This window comes from Triturus cristatus, chromosome 4_1 (genome assembly GCF_964204655.1).
Source record: "Triturus cristatus chromosome 4_1, aTriCri1.1, whole genome shotgun sequence".
Classification (NCBI taxonomy): Eukaryota; Metazoa; Chordata; class Amphibia; order Caudata; family Salamandridae; genus Triturus; species Triturus cristatus.
In genome coordinates, this window is record NC_140585.1 from 723,712,939 (window position 1) to 723,734,443 (window position 21,505).

The 21,505-nt window shown below is 40.9% G+C and overlaps 1 protein-coding gene across 4 annotated transcripts in view; it reads right to left on the reverse strand.

Annotated features, from left to right (window-relative positions):
- Positions 1-1,455: 1,455 nt before the first annotated feature.
- LRRN3 (leucine rich repeat neuronal 3) overlaps positions 1,456-21,505 on the reverse strand; it is a 325,597-nt gene continuing 305,547 nt past the window's right edge. For all 4 annotated transcript variants that reach the window (XM_085653193.1, XM_085653191.1, XM_085653192.1 and 1 more), the window contains one exon: positions 1,456-4,736. In XM_085653193.1, coding sequence (XP_085509319.1) covers positions 2,268-4,385 — 2,118 coding nt within the window. In that variant the 5' untranslated portion in view covers positions 4,386-4,736 and the 3' untranslated portion in view covers positions 1,456-2,267. The remainder of the gene's footprint in view (positions 4,737-21,505) is intronic.

Consider the following 21,505-nt stretch of genomic DNA (forward strand, 5'->3'; position numbering starts at 1 on the left):
TGTGAATATGAAAATGGTAGTAAATATACGATTTTGTCTTAAGTTAGTTCTGTGAATCAGGCCCGCCATCTTCTGAACATATGCTTGAGCACGGGCCGTGATCACGCGTTGATCACGTGCAGTTGTCAGGCCCCAGTTCATCTGAGTTACTGGTAGCAGCTGAAGGTAGGCTGTTTACTCGTCTGTTCTAAGACTCAAGGTCGCATCTGGCTTTGGGGGTGATAAGCGCATTCCTGGATACGCCGTGTCTACACTCCCAGGCACCAAGACAAAAGGTAGTCACCCCTCCTTACCTCATCAGTAATAGATAGTCAAGCCTTTGTACTGGTCTGATGTGTGCCATATATGGTCCTTCCCTGGAGCTCGAGGGCCAACTGGTATTTCTCTTTTTACAGTGATTGTATGTGTTGAACCGAAAAGTATATAACCTCATGTTTGAATACGAGCCAACAGTCTTTTCTGAGCACCTGATGGGTGAGGTTCGGCGAGGCTCCTCTATAGAGTATTTTGTTTAATAAACGATTGAACCTTCTTCACTGCCAATTGACTAATTATTTGGTAATGGTACTGGGACTATTGGTAGGTATAGTCCATTAGTTTATTTTTATGGTACAGCACTGTGAAAAAGGCCAAAGCTGCTTGTAAATTTTTATTTCCAGAATGACATAGCGCTTTCCATAGGGCCTGATCGAAGGGGTTTTTATAGTGGAAAATGTATACCCGTGAACCTCTTGCCTTACAATTGTGGGTCATCTGAAGTCTTTAAGAGGGTAATCCCATAAATGTGAAATTGTGGGTCATGTGAAGTTTTTAAGAGGGTAATCTCATCAAGGTGAATAAAAAACTGCTCACAGGTGTAGCGTGGTGAATTCAAGTCTACAAACCTTATAGTATGTTGTAACAATGGTTGCATAACATCATCCGTGATGTCATCAATGGTGTCATTTGAGATGTCATCTTTGAATTCTCCAGTTATGTCATTTAACTAGTTATGAGTGATGTAAGCAGTGCATGGTGGGAACGCTGGTTATAGTTAGCTAAGTAAATATATAACCATATATAGAGATCGATAGATAGATAGATAGATAGATAGATAGATAGATAGATAGATAGATAGATAGATAGATAGATAGATAGATAGATAGATAGATAGATAGATAGATAGATAGATAGATAGATAGATAGATAGATAGATAGATAGATAGATAGATAGATAGATTTTTGTAAAGTGTATTAATAATGGACGAGGCATCTGAGTATTGGATTGACATGTTTATACTTTGAGACTATCAAGAGCTTAGAAGCGAGTTTAGCATCTGTGGACTTCATGAAACATTCATTCTGACACCCCACACAGACAGCCATGCACTGCTGTGATGTTACGTCTATTGGAGTAATGTGCGAATGCTGCCGGAGTTTTTCTTTCCATCGGTATCTTTGCCACGTAGACAGACATTGCTTTTGTCTATTTATTTTTGATAGTAAACATTTAACCTAATTTACAATAAACAGAAAATGTACACTATCATACTTTTTCTTCCTATATCTGCTTCCTAAGCACTAGTTACGACTTGTCTTATAAACTTCTATTTGCACCCGTAACGCGATAATACAAGTATAAATTGCGCCTGTCGTGTGTTTAATCTACAGATTGTGACTACGTAAAATCTCTCATAAATTGCGAGGAAACACTGCACTAAATGTCAGTTGTCCTTGGGACCATAGTCTATATTACTCAGACGAGCGATGAGAAATAAGAATGACAAAATAAGTTTTTGTTTTAATCAAAAATGTATTTTCTTCATTAAAAAAGTTCCACATATCCACAGTCTACACTACTGAATGTGTCCATTTTAATGCCACGTCACCTCCAGTCCATCAAGTTACTCCATACACTCTTTGCTAAAATATGTGTAATACAGCACAGTAAGAGGTATTTCTCAGCCCCACTACTCTTACACACAGTATACTGTATAAAAACAAATACCGAAAACGCTGTTGTTCAGCTATAATGTATTTCTGACAAAAAAGTCACATTATTGTTCTAAAAAATGAGTAATTTAATTTGGTTGGCACAATAGTGTACAACTTGAAGCCAGTCAGCTAAACATCCTGTTATGCAGTACCCTTGCAGATTTCCATTTGCCAGCTGCAATGATGTCAGGACTCCTTATCCTGAAAGAGTAATGCTTTCCTGCCACTTACAGAGCACAACTGCAATCTTGTGCTTTTTCTTTCCATAGAATAGGTTTACTGACTGTAATGTTTCATGATAAATTGCCTTGCTCGCCTACTGCAGTCGCTTTCACTTCCAGGTCTGTGCTTTCTCTTCTTCTTGAGTTCCAAAGACTGATAAGAGGAGGATAAAAGTCACTGAAAGCAAACCTGGGTTTGTGCAGGCTGTGACTTCGGTAGGTGCACAGAAAATCTCTGCTCATTTCCATGGGCATGTAACTGAAGACGTATGCCACTGTGATCACCCCAAATAGGCCCCCTAGAATGATGATGAAAGCAGTTGTGTTGACCTTTTCCTTTTCTTTGACTGCCAGATCCAATCCTTTTGTGGTGATGTTCACACATTGTTTCTCGTTCTTCTGGTATATATTTGGGATATGTACACAGATCTTGTAATCAGTTGATGGGTTTAGATGTGTCAAATTGTAGACCTTAATATTAGATGGTACTCGTGCACTGTGGGCAACTTGGGTCGATGCGCTCCTTAGCGAGGCGGTCCATCTCACACTGGATTTCAGAATTTTAGAACTGGCTTTCCATGACACTAGAACAGAGTGTGGTTGTATGTCCTTTATGTTAATGTTCAAAGATCCATTGATGTCGTGGGGGAAATAACCATCCACTTTGATTATGACGGTTTTTAGGTCTGCACCAACAAGATTAGTTGCCATACACGTATACAGGCCGGCCTCTTTGTAACCCACATCCCTGAGCTCCAGCGTCCCTTCAGGGTGAGCGTAGAAGTGTTCAGCCACTGTGTTGGGCTTAATTCTGTAACCTGATGGCATTATCCAGAAGATTTCTGGTTCAGGTTCAGCCATTGCTCGACAGTGTAATGAAACTGAGCTGCCAGCTCTCAAATCCATCTCAGAGGGAAAACTTTCAGGAGCAATGAGTGGGAGGCAGATTGACATCATCTCCCTGAAATGTATCTTCCTAACATTTTGCCCTTGGAATTCAGGGGGGTCAACACAAAACAAAGCATCTGGCTCCATAAAACGAATATTTGTTTTGTTCATGTTAATCCAACGGATTACACAGTCACACCTGATGGGATTACTGTGTATGCTTATTTCCTTCAGATTCAGCAAAGAGTCTATGGTGCTGCGGTACAGAGCACTAAGGGCATTGCTGTTCAGCATGAGAGATTCCAGTTTAGGGAGTCTGGAGAATGCATTTGGATGAATGTATGATAATTTGGGATTGTTGGTAGCTTCTATTTTCCTTAGCTCCGGCAAATTATCAATAGCAAGGTTATCAATAGATATCAGCTCAGGCATATTATTCATTCCCAATTCTTTTAAGAACGCCATATTGCTAAAATCTCCCCTTTGCAGTCTGCTAATAGGATTTTTATTCAGATCCAAAAATTTTAGATTAGTTACCTTTTGAAGGGCAGTATATGGAACCTTTACAAATTTATTGGCATAAAATGAAAGGCTTTCTAATAAGTCAAGACCAGTTAAGGCATTATTGGGTACTTCTGTGAGATTCATTCCTGCTAAAACCAGACTCCGCAGATTGATAAGTGGCTTAAAGTTCATATCTTCTATTCGAATTACAGGATTTTCTCCAATCATTAGAATCTCCAAACTCGGAATTGCTTCAAACCACTTACTGTTGATAACTTGCAATCTATTTGAATTAAGGTGTAGTCTGAGAAGATTGTCCATGCCAAGAAAGGCCCCCGGAGCGATAATGGACAACAAATTGTGATTAATGTAGAGCTCTTGCAAATTGTTCAATCCAGAGAAACAACCTTCTGGCAGCTCAGTCAGTTTATTTTCCTCAAGATATACAGAAAGAAGATGAAGCATCTTTTGAAGACTAATGTTGACCATCGAAGATAAGTTATTTTGAGATAAATCCAACCCTGTGAGATTCACAGGAAAATCCTCTCGGTATTCAATTTGTTCGATGTTGTTCGTCTGTAAAAGCAAGACTTGAGTGTTAGCAGGTAATCTAGTTGGTACATTAAAAAGGCCCAGATCATTGCAGTCCACTGTTGGGGCTTCCATATATACAGACCTGGGTGTAAACCAAGGTCTAACTTCACAGGTACATGATTGAGGGCAGTCACGTCTTTCATCTTCAGCATGAACTAGAGCAATAACAACAAGACCAAGTGCAAAATGTACGTTAGGGGACATGTCCTTTATGTGAGTGTAGACTTCTTCAGAAAAGCAATGGTGCAAAACCAATTCTCATATTACTTCTTGGATGATCAACAAGAACATTGGAGAGTGCTGCCCTTTGCATTTGTTAAGGGATGAGCATCAACAAGTTACAAAACTTTTGTTCCCGAAAGGAAGCCGGAAGCACATTTCTCCAAATAAAGGCGGCATATTGTGGAAAAGAAGGTCACTGCATCCTTGATGAGGTAAAACTCTTCGGCTTAAAGATGATGAAGCACAAACAGAATGCTGTTGGCGATTAGGAAATTCATTTGGTTCCATAAGCATCAAATCCCATGATTAATGTGAGGGAAATGTCGATGTGACCTAAAAGAAAAGAAATGACACATTGTTAGTTAGAAAAAACAGATAACAAGCACAAGCTTGTATTACTAATATATGAATGATTCATTTAGAAATAGGGTGCACTTTGAGGTCATTTCAGCAATCACTGAAGGGTAAATGATAAAATGCATTTCTATATAATGTGCTCATTTGACCTGCGTCTCTATTCTAAAAGAAATGGAGCAATGATAACATATGCAATGCCAACAACCCATGTACAAATTGTGACCTACAACCTTTTGTTGCTATCACAAAAGAAAAATGCCTCAGCTTTTCTATAATATTAAATATGCCTGGCAAAACTGAAGTGCAGTTCTGCCAAATATCACGCATCAGGTGTTAGACTAACGCATTTCAGTGTGAGGGTCCGCAAACCCACACTGAATTGCAAAGTCATGCATAATAGCACCTCTGCTGTAAAGGAGGAGAGCTAGTAATCACGCACCATAAGCAGGTAACTAAAGCTGGAATTGCAGCATGCCATGCATGCTGCTCCCAGGGTCGGGGCTGGCTCAGAGTCTGCAGCTCTAGTTTCTACTGCTACAAATGAACAAATATAAAACAATTATACTAGGATTCACCTGATACCACCGGCTGCATGGCATATGTGATTCATCAATGATGACTAACCTGTGAGTAAGTGCCCAATGAGAGACCTGGGGGAGGTCAAGATTAGTTTTTTAATGCACACTAGGTGGGAAGTCCTTCTGCCACCCGTGGCGGTGCCAGGGCAGGCGGCTGCAGATCATGAAGTTTTGGGAGGCTACAGTGGAAATGTTAGTTAGTACTGCTTGCACCGCTTTGTGTCACGGTAATATTGACCCAGCTGTGATCAGAGTCGACCCACCTCACCACCAGCGGTTAAGTGAACCCCACGCCCCGTGCAGCCAGGTTTGCTGAGCCTCAGAATCACACTCACCTGAAGCAAAGTAAGTCTGGTCTGATGAACTGGTGTATTTTGTTCAACCAATAGTTTGCAAAAGGGAATTTCAGTACAATTAACTTTTTTTTCCATTCACAGGAGTGAATATAGTAACTTCCTGGATCCCTCACCAAGTGATGGAAACAAAACTTACCCATAGAAGCTACCACACGAACAGTTAAGTGCCATAATATGCGCCTGACTCATGTTTCTGCTGTGAACTGATATGTTAATTCATCAGTTGGACATGTTTCCAGACTTGCAAGAAGAATTGCACAACTGTACAATCCACTTCTCTTCTACATAGGGTTGGTTTCAGGCACATTGCGTCACCGGAATGCAACAGGAAGGGTGTAAGATTGACTGTACCCACACGGTACTTGGAACCGAAGTTGAGGTGGGAAGTCACAGTCGCACATGATTTAGGTTGACCAGCCCACTTTTGGAACTGCATAGCTACAGGTGACATAACGATGGGACAGGAAGTCTGTCCTCGTGTTCCTTGACCATGTGACATTTGAGGCACAGACGAAGCCTGGGTCTCATGCAGAACTGGAGGGCTTATCTTCTCCATTCTTAGTCACAATCTTAGTGACAGCCTGTAACTAGGAATAAAGACACTGACGCACAAGAGGCAGGTCTGCACAATCCCACTGCCAAATGGTGTGGTTTCCCATAGCGGGGTGTGTCGCGCAGGTTTGTAGCATTCGCCAAACAGAAGCACAAGCCTAAAAAAACACACAACCACAAAAAATAAGTCCGGCGCTAAAGTTCAGAGCCTTGATTTAATATGTTGCAAATGAGCTTTGTGATATCTGTACTATACTGAAAGTGAATTTACTTAGACATCTGCTAAATGAAAGTCTTTTAACAATTATTTCTTAAACATTCAGTAAATGTAGAGTTTCTCCTTGCTCAAATGGGTGTAATTTCTGATATTTATATTTCTTTGGTCTTTATTACTTGATTTTGCTCACGAGAAAGTGTCACTCATAGTAGTTAAAGAGTCACACATAATTACTACGGCCGAACTGGGAACCCAAATCATCCCTGGCAACTTTGATAGGACCAGCCCAGGGAATGGGGTGGAGTGCAAATGTGGAGCACTGCTGCTTTTGGCACTGGGGGGTGATATTGCAGCACCACTGAAAAACCGGCCACCAGTAACAAGAAAAGGTCCCCCACTGCAGTAAAACTGGCCCCACCCTTCCAGGCTCCCAGGAAAATGCCTGATGCCTGCTATGGCCAGTCGGGCCCTGATAATTACTCTGAAATCATGAAAATGTCACACATAGCAATCTGAAACATTGGCAGCTATGGAAGTGTTCTGCACACCTGTGTGGGTGGGCAGTTAACTTCTGCATGGGGCACAGCCCTGTGCTAATGATTTAGGGACCATTGTCTGCCCTTCAAAAATGAAAAGGAAAACGTTTCATTTTTTTTTTTTTAAATGCCTCCCATTTTCCTTTAAGGAAAACGGGCTACATTTTAAAAAAACGTCTTTATTTAAAAGCAGTGCCAGACATGGTGGTCTACTGAGCCCAGCAGGCCACCATCCCTGGGAGGGCCTGTCATTCCCAATGGGCTCACAAATTGCGAGAGGAACATTAATATTCATGAGCCTTGCAATTTGTGACCCCATTGGGAATAGCAAACAGTGTTAAACAGACTGTTGTACATCCCAAATAGCGCTTCGCAAACTGCAAGTCGCAAATTACTTGCAATTTGCGAGGCGCTATTTTGCATGTCATACATCTGGCCCTTAATTCTCTCAGGAATCATTGCATTTGTAGGGAACTTGCACAGGTAGTCACGCAGCGTCAAGCAGATGGTATAAATGTTTTAAATGTCAAAAGGCATCTGGCAAGGTTCAGAATTGTTCCCTATTATCAGTGGATGTAGTTTGTGTGGCAATGGCATGGCCTCATAGATTTGGAGTAAGACAAAGCAGCTCAAGTCTATACCTTGCCATACACTGTGTCACGGAGGCATTCCATGGACGTTGCAGTGGGTATTCCCACTCAACACCTATGGATTTTGATGCTGCCCCAGATTGTTTTAAACACATAAACATGGGGCAGCCCAAAACCTTACGCCTCCCCAGAGCAGATGAACCAAGTAGAGATCTTTTTATTTCTCCTTGTTTTTTCCTCTTTCCATGCAGCACATAAGAGAAAAATACCTCTCTGGATTCATTTTGCGCAGGAAGTTGCCCCTTCCTGCACATAAAATATCCTGCCTGCAACGGAGGCACCCGTGCACCATGGTGCGAAGGTGCCTTACATTGGCACTAGACAGCAAATTGTGCACCAGCACAGGGGAAAAGGACAGGAATGCACTGTATTCCATAAATACTGTGCTTTCCTGTCCATTCACAGTGGCCTAGGTCAGCACAGAAAGAAGACTTGCAGCACTGCCCTTTGCCAATTCCTCATAAATGAGGCTCTTGGTTAATAGAGGCTTTGCTGGAGTAGTAAATGATTGATAGTGTCATTTGGTCACAGAAAAAGATTAAAATCAATAACGCCCCAACATTGCTACTACCAACTTCTATACATAGATATTTAGACATTTTAAATAAAGATTTAGCCCGTAGTCTTACTCAAGAAATGCAATAATTATCATAAGCTGTGAACGATAAAACACACATAAACCCAACAGATTTGAAAGAGGCGCATCATTCTATGATGCACCGAACAAGGCTCCACACTGTATTAAATAGCTGCGGATTTGTCTTTAAAGTTGCCAGCAAAAGGATTTTCAGAATAGTAGTTGTAATTTCTTAGAAACAGTGGTAAACAAACTTTTATGAAATTACATTTTCCATCATAAAACATATTTTTTAAATCATTTTTCCTTAAACTGCATTCTAAGGCCACAATAGTGATATCACAAAGGGCCCTATCATGACGAGCTGCACTGGCTCGTTATAGATATATGTGTCTCTTGTTGGTGTGTGTGGTGTGAAAAGTTCATACATACAACTCAGAAGATCTCAGAGCGAATGAATCAACTTAAGACCGAACAAGTCGGACACGTTTTTCCTGGCTGTAGGACTCTGAGCACTTTACCACAGCGAATCAGTGCTAAAGTGCACATGCTCTCTCCTTAAAACATGGTAACGTTGGCTTATACTCAATTTGCATATTAAATTTACTTCTAAGTCCCTAGTAAAGTGACACTACCTGTGGCCAGGGCCTGTAAATTAAATGCTACTAGTGGGCCTGCAGCACTGATTGTGCCACCCACTTAAGTAGCACTTTAAACATGTATCAGGCCTGCCATTGCATCCTATGTGCGCAGATTTAAACCGCCATTTTGACCTGTCTAAATAGTTCCTTTGCCAGGCCCAAACCTTCTTTTTTAATACATGTAAGTCACCCCTAGGGTGGGTCCTGGACAGCCCAGAAGGCAACGTTGATGTATTTAAAAAGTAGCCTATTTACTTTTAAGTTTGAAATGTCCTGGTAGTGAAAATCCTTTACATTTGTTATTCACTACTGCAAGGCCTAACTTTCCCATAGGATACATTTGGAACTACCATATTACATTTATTAAGCTGTAATTTCTAAATAGTACCAGGTTACCATATCATGTTTGGTGTCTTTGGAATTGTATTTACAAATCCTAACCTATGGTGATGTTGAATTTTAAATTTCAGTTTTGAAAATGCCAATTTTAGAAATGTGGCATTTTCCTGTGTTAGCCATTTAGTGCCTGCAGCCTGTCTCTGGGTAACATGACTTGGTGTAGTTGACAGTTGGGCTTTGAGTATTCCTCCTAGACAGCCATACACAATAGAGAACTTAGGTGTACCTGGATGGGCCATCACTGGCAGGACGGGAGGGAGGAGCTTGGCAGAGCCCTAGTTACACTTGACTAGGCAGTGTCCTGCCTCCTTACAAAGGGCTGCATAGCCCATGAAGTTAGTCTGGTGCCACGGAGGGACACCTGTGTACCTCAAAGTGAAGCCTCTAGAAGCTTCTCTCTCACTTCAAAGGCAAAAAATTGTCTATACATATTGGACCTCAGACACCAACCCTTACGTACATTTCTGGACCAGTTGAAAATCTGACAGTAAGAAGGACTGCTGTGCTGCTGAAAGAACTGCCACTCTGCTGGACTGCTGACCTGATAGAATTGCTGCCCTGCTGTGCTAGCCTGCTGCCTGCGTCCTTCTTGGCTGGGAGAGAAGGACTGGATCTGCATCTCTTGAACCCAAAAACCCAGAGTGACTCCAATGGCTAGTTTGCTGGCCTCCCGTCCTGAAGACTCAGGGTCATAACAGGCTTCTGACAACCCTCACGTGGTCTCTGCCATCTGCCAAGTGGTGCAACCTTAGTTCTGGACCCTTAGAAGTGGGCCCGAGGTGCTTTGACAGTGTATTCAGTAGAACCAACGAATCTCCTTTGGTGGATGGAGCAACCTCAAGCAGAACCTCTATCAGTAAGATGCAAATGGCTGGTAGCATGCAAAGTGGAGCTCCTGGAACCATACCCCATGAATGAAAAGTTGGTAATAGTTAATGTCTATATACGGGGGCGGTCTGAGGTGTATAGGCTGGAAATGGGAAGGACGAAGGAGAATGTTGACTGATTGTGTGAAAGATTCCAGAAAGATATTTTTATATTTATGGGGGATCTGAACCATGAATTAAACCCAAAAAAGTGGATAGATGGTCCAAAGGAATGTTGAAATCCTATAATATAAAGATGGCACATTTCCCTAAAACTAAAGGATCTAAATGGGATATAGTTCTGGGAAAATATCTGGGCTCAAAAGGCCTAGTTTGTTTAAATGGACAGGTAGGCGAGGATTGCCCAGCACAACCGACTTTTAGGGTTGGTCAGCAATTATGCCCAATTGATTATATGTATGTGTATGCTTGGAACGTTGATAAAATAAGGGATTTACAAGTGGGTCCTGAAGAGGAAACTGATCACCATCCTCTGAAATTAAATTTGCTGAGAGGAAAAATTATGCCAAAGGAAAAGGTGATCGTTCTTCAGAGGGATTATCCAAAATGACTGACTGCTAGATTAACAGAGGAACACATAGAAAAAGTGTCAAATCTCCAACTAAATGTATAATTAAAGCATACTTCGGAAGCAAATCCGGAGTGGAATGGGAATTTAATTGTACAAGTGGTACAGTGCCTTAGAATAGTCTTAAAAGGAAAGGGAATAAGGAATACGAAAGTCCGAACAACCAAAGTAACAAAAACAAATGGTTTACTGAGGAATGTAGGATTCTAAAGGTGCCGTTATTGAAAGGGGAAAGAAATCTCTAAATAAGATATGAAACAGAAAGTCATAATGTGCTGATGAAGTTAAGGCGAAGGTATAACACTTTAATCAGAGACCAGAACATAGAACATAAAGAGAGGTGTTGAGAACATATGATAGTGGCTAAAGTAAAAACATACAACTTTTCTGGGCACTGGCACAAGAATGACCAGGAAAAACACAGGATCAATGATCTGTGTGGTAGATGAAGAAGCTTGGGTGGATCATCTGGAGGAGACATATGGTAAAAAAGAAGACCGAGTGGGGGAAACAAGGTGCCCTTTGGGAGAAGGCGGTGAGGACCTAAGGTCCAAGTTCTCATCAAGTAACATCAGAAATATCATCTAAAGACTAACCCTGACTCATGCATCTGGACCCGATAATATGCCTGCAATATTCATGAAAGCTTGCCTGGACTGATGGGCTGAGTTATTGTATAGGTTGTTTGATAAGATTTTGGATATGGGGATTATACCTGAAAACTGGAGAGGGACAATTATCAGGCCGATACACAAAAAGGAAGGTAAAAAAAAAAAAACAATGATAGGCTGCTCAATCTCCTTGATGTGGCCTAAAAGGTATTCACAAAAATAATCTTGAGAATGTTAAAAGAGTGTGCTAATTTGAATTGCATAGTGCCACCAGAACAGAGGGTTTTAAGCAACAATACTCGACAATTGACCACTGCTTTTTACTCTGGTCCATTGCATGTACGTCTGTTGAGCAGTGGGGGTGTCTATTCTGCTGTTTTGTAGACTTCCATGCAACTATTGATCTGGCAGATAGAACCCGCCTATGGGAGGCATTGGAAAAAGAAGACATCCCAAAAGACCTTCTAAGGCTAATACAGGAGCTACATAGGGTCGACTGGGCCCAGGTCATTATGGACACTGAGGGGACTCAAGCACAAAAAATACAAATATATAATGGGTTGAGACAGGGCTGTGTATTTGCACCTTTACTCTTCTCCTTATTTGTTTCCGATCTGCCAGTGACCTTAGCTGCTGCAAACAGATTTAGCCCTAAAATGAATGGTAATCATGTGGCATGCCTTCTGTATGCAGACGATGTCATGGTTCTAGACCAAACAGAAATAGGCCTGCAAAGAAAATTAGATAAATTCGAGGTTTACTGTAGGTGGAAAAAATAGTGGCAAATATGGATAAAAATAGGGTGCTTTGCTTTGGGAAGAGTAAAAGTAAATTAAATTGGCACCTAGTCTCAGAGAAACTTGAATTAGTTAATGAATATAAGTATCTTGGAGTCTGGTTTGAGAGGTCCTTGAAATGGAAAATACTCTTAGAGGCACTGAAGACCAGGGCTATGGCCTGAAAAAATTATCAAGGACTTCAGAGAAATGTCATACAGACCAGTCCTAAAGGCTTATGTAGCAATGATCCAGCCTCAATTGCAATACGGAGCAGAGCTGCTACACATTACTGGCAAAAATAGGTGCAATGCCGAGGAGGGGAAATGTTTGAAGTATTTACTGTCATTCCCCAGCTCTGCCACGATCCACGAAATAAGACTAGAAACTGACATGATATCATGGAATATACTGGCTGCAAAAGCACTAATAAAATTCTGGGGAATATTTAGTGGGGAGGATATACAAGCAGTTTCTCAGTGGTGCAAGAATGAAATTGTGCAAAGTGTATTAAAATGGGCAAAAAGTGTTAGGATCAAATTGGGGGCTGTCTGTAAAGATATGAAAGTATTGTTGCTCCAGCAGAACCTACAAATTGTAATATTCAAGAGTGAGTTAAAAGCACTAGGCAAAGACCTGTTCCACAAATGCGACTATTGTTATTTAAGCGCTAAAAATCAGTACATTTTATTTTAAACTCAAGGTGGAATAAAGCAAGTTTCCCGCATGTGGCTATCCTACCAAACAGCTGCTAAGAACTGAAGTTTTGAGAGTAAGAATTGTACCCCACCCGTGTAAGACAAGTGATATGGTAAACGCAAAAATTATTCTTACAGGAGGAAATTGTACTTGTGGTTTGAACACTATGGGGTCGATTATGATGCTGTTCAGAAGGGCTCCGAATCGGATTCGGGTTTGCCGAATCCAATTTGGAATCCTTGTTTCCGACCGAATCGTAAACAGTTCCCAACGACCGATTGCGATGCCGGTAAACTCTAAGGGCTGTTTGAATTGGTTCAGAAAGGCATTCGAACAGGTCTTATCTTTCAGGGCCGAATCGTACAGCTCTATGGACTCGTTTTCCGAGCGAGCGATTACGTGACTTATTCGGACAGCCGTTCCGAATCCGTTTCTCCGTAACAAATCGGCTGTCTTAATCTATCTTTGGGGGCCTGTAGCAGGCCCCCTTCATTAGGGGCCTTCTGAATGTGGTCCGTGGGGGTAGCCAAGGGACACCCTTTCCAACCATGCACAATGTGGCAGGCACCAAGGGGTGCCCGCCACAGGGTGCATGATTTTCCCCACCTTCCCCTTTCTTCAATGGGAGCCTGTGCATTAGTTCATAATTCAGGCTCCCATTGAAGTCAATGGGAGTCTGACTGAATCGTATCCAGAAGCATCCGGATGCATGCAAATCGCTTGGTAGCACTCCCCCAATTTGAGTCGTTCGGACAGCATTCCAGGACCAATTCAGTAGGATTGCTTTCAGCACTAGATCGTATTCGGCCACTAAATGTGAGATTTTTCTTATTCTGTTGGACTGCTTACAAATCAAACAACAGCGGAGATAGTTTTTACACCCAATATTTCTGAAATATTATGACCTGTGGGCGTGCTGCAGAACTATTAACCGACATGCGCTTTTTAGACATAGCATGTGCCATTGGGAGATTCATGAGGGCAGTCAGCACAGTGATAACTGAGTTTTAGTATCTCTGAGGTTTTATGTATTTTATGGGACTATATTAGATATTTCACTTAAAAGCACATTTTAAGTGGGTAGATTCTTATAGTTTTATCAGATGAAATTGACCTCTATTTATGTATTTGTTCTTTTCCTTTAAAAAAATTACTTACAAGGCATTTTATAGTGCAATGGACATACCTTGTTGTATTGTTTAAAGGCCAATGGTTTGGTTGATTGACTCTAACAGTACCCTTGGCTCTGCTAACCAAGCTCAGGGCCAGTGCAATGTGTTAAAAGGTACATGTAATAGAGTACACTTATAGTTGGCTATGACAGACCCTATAAGTCCCTAATAGATAATAAGGCCAGGGGGTGCAATCTACCTATACATCCCTAGTATATAATCGGGCATGAAGGCTTAGAGGCACACCAGATTTCCTGCACTTGCATATGTGTGCTGCTGTGGGCCTGCTGTGTTTTAAAGGCAGCTTGGCCTTGCAGAGTGTCTTTAAAAAGTCAAACTGTGTGCAAACTCGACTTTGGTGGTATGGGCACTTTATAGGTGACAATACACCTTTTTGTATGTATTAGCTACCCCCCCCCCCCCCCGAGTTGCCCCTAGGTGTCCTAGAGGTGGGGGTTCATGTACGTATAAACAGGGGCCTTCTAAAAGATGTTCTTTATGCCCTGGTGGGGGGAAAACTGACCATTTCATGTTTTCCCATTGTGGATACTTAGCTCCATAGGCTAACATGGCAATATTCGATTTAGTTATAAATGTTGCTAGCAAAAGAGGAAAATATCATTCAAGGACTTAAATGATTGGTGTTGATAATTGTAACAGATTACCACTGTTGAATGTATCATAACTAGTACAGAAGAGAAGTTAGGGAACTTTCTCTTCTGTAAGCCAAAAACAAGCTTTATAGTGGTTACTGCTGACTGGTCAGCCTTAACAGGCATAGTCAGGCTGCTTTGAATAGGTGATAAGTGGCCTGGCAGGAGCAGAAGTTATCTGATGGACTAAGAATAGGGGCCAAATGAGTATAAATAAATTGCATCCAAGGTGAGCCTGATTGCACCCTGACCATTCTCTCTTCCATCATCTCCACAGTTAGCTCTGAGAACCTACCCAATTAGAGGAGGTCCTGAGCGTGGCCTAACATCCTTAAAAAGGTCCTCCACCATTGGGGATGAATCTGCAAAGACCAAATAGATCAATAGACGGCGCCTTGAGGCCCTCTTGGGTGAATAGTGCGCTTTATAAACCCCTGATTGACTGATTGATTGTCAATTTCGTCATTAAAGAACACAGTCAATTCCTCACTAAGAGGAGCTTAAGCTCTAACTATCTGACCCTATCTACTGGATGAGCTAATTCTTAACTATCTTAAATAGATCTCTAGTTGATCCACTGTTCTCCTCAAGTCTTCTAGCAAAATGGTGTCTCTTTGCTTGTCTAAGTTGTTTGTGATAAACTTTGAGTGCATTTTTAAAGATCAACCAGTCCTCTAAAACCTTAGTGTGCCACTGCCTATGCTCGACATTTGGAGTCCCATTTTATTTTCCTTAACTCATTTGAGTACCACTTCTCTGATAACAGACTTGTCATGGGATTGCTGTTCTTTTGGGGGCACAGGCAACAAAGGCTATAGTCATTGCCTTCACAAACTTATTTACTGCTTTTTCTACAGAACAATCCTCCCTCATCGTGGGAGGACTAAAATCAATAGTAAAAAAACTGAGTTTACTTTCCTCCATGATCTATGTAAAACAGGAGATAAGCTGTGTCTAATTGGGACACCACTTAGTAAAGAGAAGGAGAAATTCGTTAGAAAATGATCTGACCAAATGATAGGATCAATTGACTGAATCATCAAAATGTTCACATTATTGAATAATAGATCAAGAGTGTGCCCTGCCTTGTGTGTTGGACCCTTTATCCAGTGCTTGAACTGCAGAATCTGCATCTCGCTCTCCACCATCCTACTCAATGTAGGAGTGGCGCTGTGAATCCTGGTGTTTGTGCTGCTGTTGGTGTTCTGTACTGATACTTTTTGAGTGACACAGAGGCTGGATGTTGTTGCTGGGTGAAACATGACAATCAGCCATCACCACTATGTACTACAATGTCTGCTGAGCTGGTGAGGACATATCCAATATATCAAAATACTTTTCTGTAGTATTTGCTTAAAATCGTGACAAGAGGGTCGCTTTTTTGGGCTTTGTGTGCCTTTTATTGTAAAGTGCTCTCTCACCATGGCAGGATCGAGTTGTGCTATTGCAAAAAGTGAAAATAAAGAAATAAATGAGGTACACGGGCTCGTTTGTTCACAAGTTATTATCGGACTTGGTACACTACTTTGTTGCTTAGCTTCTAGATTGCTTTGAAGAAGTACATTGCCAATATTTGCAAATAATAGGATGAAACCAAGTCTTCACTGACAATGAAAAATGAAGCTTCAGACACAAAGTGTATGTACAGAGAGGCTCACCACACAGATAGGAAAATGTCCTTGTCTCTCCTAACGTACAAGGTCAAACGAAAGTTGTTCTTTTCCTTGTGTTTGCCACTGCTGGAGCCTTATCTCTCAAACATCCAGATAACTAGAATATCTTATCTGTGATGAGCGGCGTTTGAAACTAAAACTGCTGAGGCTGGCAGACCCTGCAAATTGTCTCAGTTTTCCCATTTTTTATACTTAAAGTGAATGTTCATTGATCTTGTGTCCCATATTGCTGCTGAAGGTTTTATTTCAAGGCTACAGTGCCTATTTCAACTGCATTTAACTTTGCGTGTGATTCACATCTAATGTATTGAGCTCCGTGGTTTACTTTGTATCATTTCAGAGACTTCACATGGAAAACGAGGGTTAGATTACTTTTTAGGTCAAAGGTGTTTAATGCAACCATGCTAGGAAATGAAAAATGTGCGCAACGTGGATGTCAATAAAAACAGCATGCTTCTCTAAAGTTTCATGCAGGAATCGAGTGAATAAATACAGTATGGAGGTGACGGAATGCTGAAAATAGAAGCCTGTCTGTTCTGAAGAATGGGATACCATAAACATGGGCCCAGAAATAATTTCTTAGCTTCAATGGAGGCGTCCATGCCCCATATATTTATTGCTGAGGTGACAAGCTGAACTGAAGTTTGAGAGGCTCAGCAAAGTTTGCGAGAGAGGGGGGCGCATCATTTGGTGCCACACCTCATGCTTCAAAGCTTTCAACTGTGGTATATTGTTCAGAAGTTGCCAGAGGTGCATTTCCACTCTATTTTCAACTCCATTCTTTTACAGCCAACTTCACTCTGCACAGATGTGAACAATCTTGACTGAAAACGCCATGGAGAGCCAAGCTATTAACAAATGTTGTCTCATGAAGATTAGAGGCATATGTACAAGAAAGTGGAAATGGCACAACGCGGCGGCAAATTTTACAGTACCATGCCCTTTCCAAATGCAGGGATGTGACTTATTGACAAGAATATGGTGCACCCATGTGTTTTCTGTAGCCCTGTTCTGTGCAAGGGTGCCTGATTTGCAGGGTTGATAGTTTGTGTACAGGAAGGGGTCCATTCCTGCACATAAACAATCAATAATGGTGATTTGCTACTTCTATGTGTGCTGCACAAGTAGCAAATTTCCATTATTTGATGTTTTTGTTCATGAAGGGACACCTTTATGAACAAAAACAATCATTAATGACATTTTGCTCTTTCTGTGTGTGGTGCAGAATGCAGCAAACAGAAAAAGCAAAAACGAGGAGAAATAAAAGTATGTCTCCCTGTTGCACCAATCTAATGCCTGCTTTTGCATGGTGTTAGTTTTTGGCACTGCCTCAGTTATACAGATCCTTATAAATCTGGGCAGTGTCAAAAAGCAAAGGGTGTTGCGATGGAACGCTGACAGCAACACCCATTGCACGCCCCTATCACACAGATACTTGCGTAAACGGGTACCATATTTATCAATTGGTGTTAAGTCACAAAAAGTGGCTTAACAGCACTTTGTAAATATGGAACAGGGCACCGGAGTGTCGGTAAAAGAGATATTCCGGCGGCGCAATCTCCTTGTACATATGTGCCTTAGTTTCTTCTGTAAAATTATTCTTCACAAACTATAGCACCCCCAGCTCGTTAAACACATTAATTTGAATGGATAGTGCAGCTGAGTACACTTATGTCCTCTATGCAGTAGGGAGGTTTCCACTGGTAATGATGTGGATGATGTTGATTATGCTTGATTTCCCAGCATTTTGCACACTTTATCTGTATGTTTTTAAACATTCAAAGTATGTGTTTGGAGTATTCTATTCAGAAAAACATTGATAAAACATAAATAAATGGCATGGATTGGTTTCTGCCCATAATAAAACTTGGGATCATGGAGTAACCATCAACTATGAAACTCATTCTCCATAAGCCATCTAGCAGTTTATGCCTTATTACATTGCCAGTGAAATATGAACTGCAGTTACAATGGATGATATGTGTCTTCCATAAATTCAGCGTGAAACGTGCCACAACTATCAACTGAAATTTGAAAAAACAAATCTTCATGTTAGCCAAAAAGCTCATGACATCCCTACATGATAACAAAATACAGACCTTAGTCCACTCATAGAGGAAAGATTTAATCCCAGTTGCCTACTTATCTAAAACACTAAAAGCACAATGTAAAAGCCAAAGAATGTGGGTGACAAGGAGCACCCTTGCTAGAAACCTGATTTATTGAATTTCTTGTGCTAAAAAAGACACATGACAGGGAGCTGATATAGATGACTTTTTTTGTTTGAACACTACTTCATTGAATTAAGAAATAAAATAAAAAACAAGAGGAAGGAATATATGAAATATCCCAATATATATATACACACATATATATATATATATATATATATATATATATATATATATATATATATATATATATATATATATATATATATATATATATATATATATATATATATTACCTACTGGCGGTCGCCAGTAGGTAGTTATAGTTAGGACCCCTTTTCCATAGGAAATCCGCAACATTCTATTTTGAATAACTTTGGCGCCGGTCGATGAATCCTCGCGAATTTCTCAAAATAGGTGGGGCGCTACGCTCCGCTCCTACCCTGAAAGTCTCGGGGGGATTCGTCAAGCGGGGGCTGAGATAAAAGGGGGGTCCCAAAACGCGTTTTTCCCATGCATTTTTCCATAGGACCTTTAGACAGAGCTACAGCCCGAACGGCTGAACAGAATTACTAGAAATTTGGCAGAGAGGTAGTCCCTATGTCAAGGAAGTGCCTTTTGTAGGTTTGGTGTAAATCTGTTCAGTAGATTCTGAGAAAATAGCCTTTAAATCAATATATATATCTGAGCCCGCTTACGGTACGCTTACCGTACGCTTACCGTACGCGTACGGTGGCGTGCGCGAGCGCGATTCTGATTGGCTCTTAGATCTTAGTAAACATTCGAATCGGCCGAAACCAGGAAGCGGCGTCCGCCATTTTGTCTCTCGCACTGAGTGTTATTTATCAAACATGATGCCCAAAAACATGTTACGGGGCTGTTTTGACAACTCCCTCCCACATAGTCATGTTGAGGGAGTCCCCAAACATCCCCCAAGAGCAAAAACGGTTTTATTTTTTTTTCGGCAATTTCGCCGAGTACGCTTACCGTACGCTTACCGTAAGCGTACGGTAAAAAATAGAAACAAAAAAAACACTATCCACACTTACCCCACCCCCTGTGCTTTTAGTGGCCGTAGGCCACCAAATGTACAGGGCTTATTACATCAGTAAAAAAACTATATTTTGGCAACATGAAATTATAAAATCGATATAAAAAAAACACTATCCACATTGACCCCACCCCCTGTGCTTTTGGTGGCCGAAGGCCACCAAATGTACAGGGCTTATTAAAGTTGATAAAAACCGTGCACGGAACGCACTGCGTTAAGTGGGCGCGCACGCCTCAAATGGCGTAAAGTAACTTAGCATTTAAAAAAACGTACAAATTCACTGAAAAAACCATAGGTTTCACACACGTTATAGTTAGGAATTAGCATTTAAAAAACCTTGCAAATTCACTGAAAAAACCATAGGTTTCACACATGTTATAGTTAGCGGAAATTTTACTGATAAAAAACCAATGAAATTGCCCCGTTATAGTTAGTGCTGGCAACTATAACTCACGCGACCGCAATCTTCTGCTGATGACATATGTGTCTTTATAAAAAAAAATATTTGTAATATATGTATAGCTAAAAATGTATGGAAGAAGACATGGGCAAATAAGTGTCTAAATACAGTATTAGCATCAGCAGAGGATTGCGGTCGCGTGAGTTATAGTTGCCAGCACTAACTATAACGGGGCAATTTCATTGGTTTTTTATCAGTAAAATTTCCGCTAACTATAACATGTGTGAAACCTATGGTTTTTTCAGTGAATTTGCAAGGTTTTTTAAATGCTAATTCCTAACTATAACGTGTGTGAAACCTATGGTTTTTTCAGTGAATATATATATATATATATATATATATATATATATATATATATATATATTATCCGTCAGCTCACAGATCTCCACTCACTGTAAGTACGAGCCACACGAATCCAGTTGATTTTCAATCATTTTTAATGTTGCGGGCAAACAAAAATGACGCGTTTCGAGCAAACGTGCTCTTGGTCACATGACCGTATGTTCCGAGTTCACTGTATTTAAGGTCATACAGAAACATAGACAACAGACTTCTCAATTAGTACATTATAGAAATAATAATATAATTCAAAAGTACTTTTACACATAATTCAGCTGCTGCGCAATGGTCGTTTCTTGAGTGTGAAAACCGGTGTATTTTAAACAATGGCTTGGAAAATATAATAAAGGAACACCATTTGTTTTCTAGTGTATCTCCTGTGATACAATCACATATATATAGTGGACAAGCAGAATTTCATTATGCTATATATCTATATATATATATATATATATATATAGATATAGATATATACATGTGATCAAGACCGCGCTTGAGCGGTCGAAACGCGTCATGCTAGGCACTGGCCTGGAGTAGACTGGATGCTATGGATTTATTTGTTCTGAATTAAAGCACTGCAATTTATAATCAACGCCTGGTGGTCCGTATCTGTTTGGTCTCATCATAGATTTGTGGGGAGCCAGGATTGTGTTTTTCATATATATATAAACATATATTTTCACTGAAAAAAGCTAGCTATAACTGCTGAATTTCACCAATTTTGCACGAGTCTAACTATAACGTCCCTGTAACCTTTGTTTTTTTCAGTAAATTTCTATTGTTTTTAAAGTAGTAGTCACGTTTGCACAGTGGTGGAGAAAGGGGGCAGGGTCTTTGACAGCTCTCAGGATTTTCACTGTGTGAGACTTATAGGAGGTACCAGTAGTGTGCCAGGAGCCGCGTCTGTAGAATGCTGGAGAAAGGGGGCGTGGACTTCAAAAACCTCTTAGAAATCCGACTGTGTGGGACTTACTGGATGTGCAGGAGGGGTTGTTGACCCCCAAGGATGTTCTCGGGGCCAACTGCCCCTCCTATCACCACCAGTAAGTACTACACAGCAGGACTGTTAAGACCTGGTAGGAGGCCATGCCCCCTTTCTCCACCACTCTGCAAACGTGCCTACTGGCGCACTGCTAGTAGGGGGAGGAAGTCCCCTTGGCTATTCAGGGCCCTTGGGGG